At 51.6% G+C, this 3,304-nt stretch overlaps 1 protein-coding gene across 1 annotated transcript; it reads left to right on the top strand.

Annotated features, from left to right (window-relative positions):
- Positions 1 to 342: 342 nt before the first annotated feature.
- TOR2A (torsin family 2, member A) lies at positions 343 to 3,300 on the top strand (the record flags this gene model as incomplete). The annotated part of the gene is made up of 4 exons (XM_010181655.1): positions 343 to 608; positions 1,759 to 1,934; positions 2,277 to 2,404; positions 2,966 to 3,300. Coding segments are annotated over 4 exons (815 nt in total), but the record flags the coding sequence as incomplete, so codon positions are not given.
- Positions 3,301 to 3,304: the final 4 nt, after the last annotated feature.

Genomic DNA, 3,304 nt, shown 5'->3' with positions numbered 1-3,304 from the left:
GACGGGGAGGAAGAGGGGGCGCCCCTGAGGTGAGGGGGCGTTGAGGCGCGGGGGCCCGGGGAGCCCTGATATCAGGGTGGCGGCAGACAAGAGGGTCCCGGCAGCCAGGGTGTCTCCAGGAGACCCATCCTCAGGGGCTGTCCCTGGAGCGGGGCACAGAGGAGAGGCTCACGGCCTTCCCACCCCGCAGTGGGGTCTGAGCAGGCAGCAGGGCCATTCTGCAGCCTGGTCTGGCTGACAGTGGGACCCGATGAAGCCGCCCTCGGAGACAAGACAGCCGCAGTGTGATACAAGAGCTATTTCAACCTGCATTGTCTAACTCTTTAATTGATTTTGCTTCAGGTCTGGAGTGCGACTTGGCCACAAACCTGGTGGGGCAGCCCCTGGTGAAGCAGCAGGTGATGAAGGGAGTCAGGGAGTTCCTGGAAAACCAGAATCCTGTGAAACCCCTCGTGATGTCCTTCCATGGCTCAACAGGAACAGGCAAAACCTACGTGAGCTCTATGCTCGTCCGCTACCTCTTTCAGGGTGGACTCCAGAGCCCCTATGTTCACCATTTCTCTCCAATACTGCACTTCCCCCATGCTGAGATGATAGAGCAGTACAAGGTAAGGGACACCTCTCAGCATAGGACTACTCAATTGGGGGTTTCTTTGGTTATGCCCATCTTGATCCTCAGTACACACACATTCAGGCTGTTTCCTGAAGTAAGGAAGGAATATCAGCTCTTTGTTTTACCTCTCGGACAGACACAGCTGAGCAAGTAGCTCCACACACTGGCTGAAGGATCCACTAGTAACCATGATATACTCCAGCACTCAGTTATCACTTTCATCTTCCCCACAGCAGTCCTTGCCCTGATGATGTTCTCATTCTTTAAATATTTACACAGCCCTTTGAACACACAAACAGAAGCTCTTCCCTTACATGAAAGGCAAAAATGCTCCCGTTGCTTTCCAAACAGCTCGATGGCTGTGAAAGCCTGTGTTTTGCCAGACTTGTAATCCCCTCCTCACACAGAAAGCAGCTCCTGAACAGTAGCTCGGGACTCTTAACAGCACCACCCCATCTTCCCAAAGCCGAGAAAGGGAAGAAATCAAAATGTGAAGGTTAGCCGACAAACCCTCAGCAGAGTAAGGGATCAGTGCACCTTTCTAGGTGCTTGGCAAAGTTATTTCTTTTATTGCATCCTTAGAAGAAACACTCTCCAGCAGGTAGAACCCCTACTGGGTGAAATACTTCAGTTAAAAGCTATATATGCCCCTGGGTGATGTGAGTGGTTTTGTGTGGGTTGGCTGAAGTAACTTCAGCTGTGGTAAAGAGCCAGAGCTCTTCTGGATCAGTGCAAGCACACATTTTTGCACCAGAACAGGAGCTGGCAAAAGGCACATCTCCCTTGTAGCGCTCAGTAGCTGGGAGCTGTGTAGATGCACAGTGAAAAACATGAGGAAGAGAAGAACATGTAGGAGTCTGAATCGCTAGTTTTAGTTTGCTGCCTCCTTCTTTAAATCTGTAATAAAAGATCTACAATGGACTTATAAAGCCAGTAACAGCTGCTGTGCCAAACCCAGAATAAAGGAGGGCTCCCCAGTGCTGGCTGTTCCTGCTCCGAGTCAGTGGTGCTGTGCAGGGAAAAGCTGCTTTCAGAATCTTCAGTTCTGCTTAAGCTCAGGCCTCAGCCTTTGCTCTGGGCTAGCTCGAGCCTCCCTCGCTGCCCTCGGTATCTCTGCCTTATGGCTGGGTGGGCATTTTTCCTAGGAAAACCTGAAGCGCTGGATCCAAGGGAACTTGACGAAGTGTGGACGGTCGGCCTTTCTCTTTGACGAGATGGACAAGATGCACCCAGGCCTCATAGATGTGATCATACCATTCCTGGGACCCTCATGGGTTGTATACGGGACCAACTACCGCAAAGCGATCTTCATCTTCATAAGGTAAGAGAGACCCCTCTGTGGCATCACAGGGCCTCCCAGCGCATTGCATCTCATTTGGGCAGAGGTCAATACCTACTTCAGAGCACAGAGTTGTTTTGCTTTTCCTTCTCCAAGCCTTAAGCCTCTTCCAGGAGACACTGTTCCATTGTGAACAGGAAAAACTGCAGAGTCTAAAAAAGCTACCTTTATAGGAGTCTTTTTAGGCTGGGCAGATCCTGGAGGGATTTTAGCTGGGACATCCTGGCTTGCATTCATGCAGGCTGGAGGGTGCCAGGTGCCACCTCTGTCCTGCAGCACAGTTTTCCTAGATAGACACCAAATAAGTGTTTCATTCTTGTGCAGCAATGCGGGAGGGGAGAAGATCAATGAAATGACACTGGATCTCTGGCGTGCCCGCAAGGACCGGGAGGAGATCAGCCTGCAGGACCTGGAGCCAGCCATCTCCAAAGCCGTGTCTGAAAATCCTCAGAGTGAGTCCATGGAGCAGAGCCCTTCCTGCAGGGTCAGAGCCTGGCAGAGGGAGCCAGGCCCATTCCACGCAGCCACCCATACCGCCTGCCACCTCCCAGGCAGCCAGAAAGGGATGAGGGAAGTTGAGGGAAGGGAACTTCCATCCCCTTGAGGTTTCCTGGTGAAGGGAAGGAATAACCTGGCCTTCCAAGCCAGCAAATCTGTTGCCACCTTTAGCAAAGTTCTTTGGAGAGAAGGTGTATTCAGAGCTGTGGGGTGGCAAAAGGCACCGCATTCTTGCTGGAAAGGCAAGCCTGGATCTCCTGGCTTTGCCCTTGTCACAAGGAGCAGAGCTTAAAATCTGACTAGTCAAACTAAATCCCCAGCATTCCTGGAGAAAAAGTAGTCTGGTGGGGGGAAAGGCGGGTGACAACTGATGGGTTCAGCTCTCTCCTTGTACAAAACTGAAGCGGGTTTGGATTCAGCCGGGTACTTTGGCTTCACACCAAACAGCTCTTAGAATTCCAAGGACTGCGGAGACTCTCTAAAGGTAAAATCTCTCTCTTTCTTTGCTTTTGCAGGTGGATTCTGGAAATCTGGGATCATTAATGAACATCTCATTGATTTTGTTGTGCCCTTCCTCCCATTGAAAAGCCACCACGTAAAGCAGTGCGTTGTCAGCGAACTCATCCAGCAAGGCCTTGAAGTACATCCAGATGTTGTCCAGGAGGTGGCTGACAGCATCCCCTACTTCCCAGAAGAGGAGAAAATATTCTCGTCAACAGGCTGCAAAACAGTGGCCTCTCGGATCAGTTTCTTCTTCTAGCCACTGGCAAGGGCCTTGCTCAGATCCGCAGGGGACGTATGTGGAGCTGTAAAGCAGCAGAGCCCAGGGCTGGCGGGATGAGCAGTGGGAGCTG

Source organism: Mesitornis unicolor, unplaced genomic scaffold, assembly GCF_000695765.1.
Source record: "Mesitornis unicolor isolate BGI_N332 unplaced genomic scaffold, ASM69576v1 scaffold42053, whole genome shotgun sequence".
NCBI lineage: Eukaryota > Metazoa > Chordata > Aves > Mesitornithiformes > Mesitornithidae > Mesitornis > Mesitornis unicolor.
The sequence above is the reverse complement of the archived record's forward strand: the minus strand, read 5'-3'. Positions and strand labels throughout refer to the sequence as shown.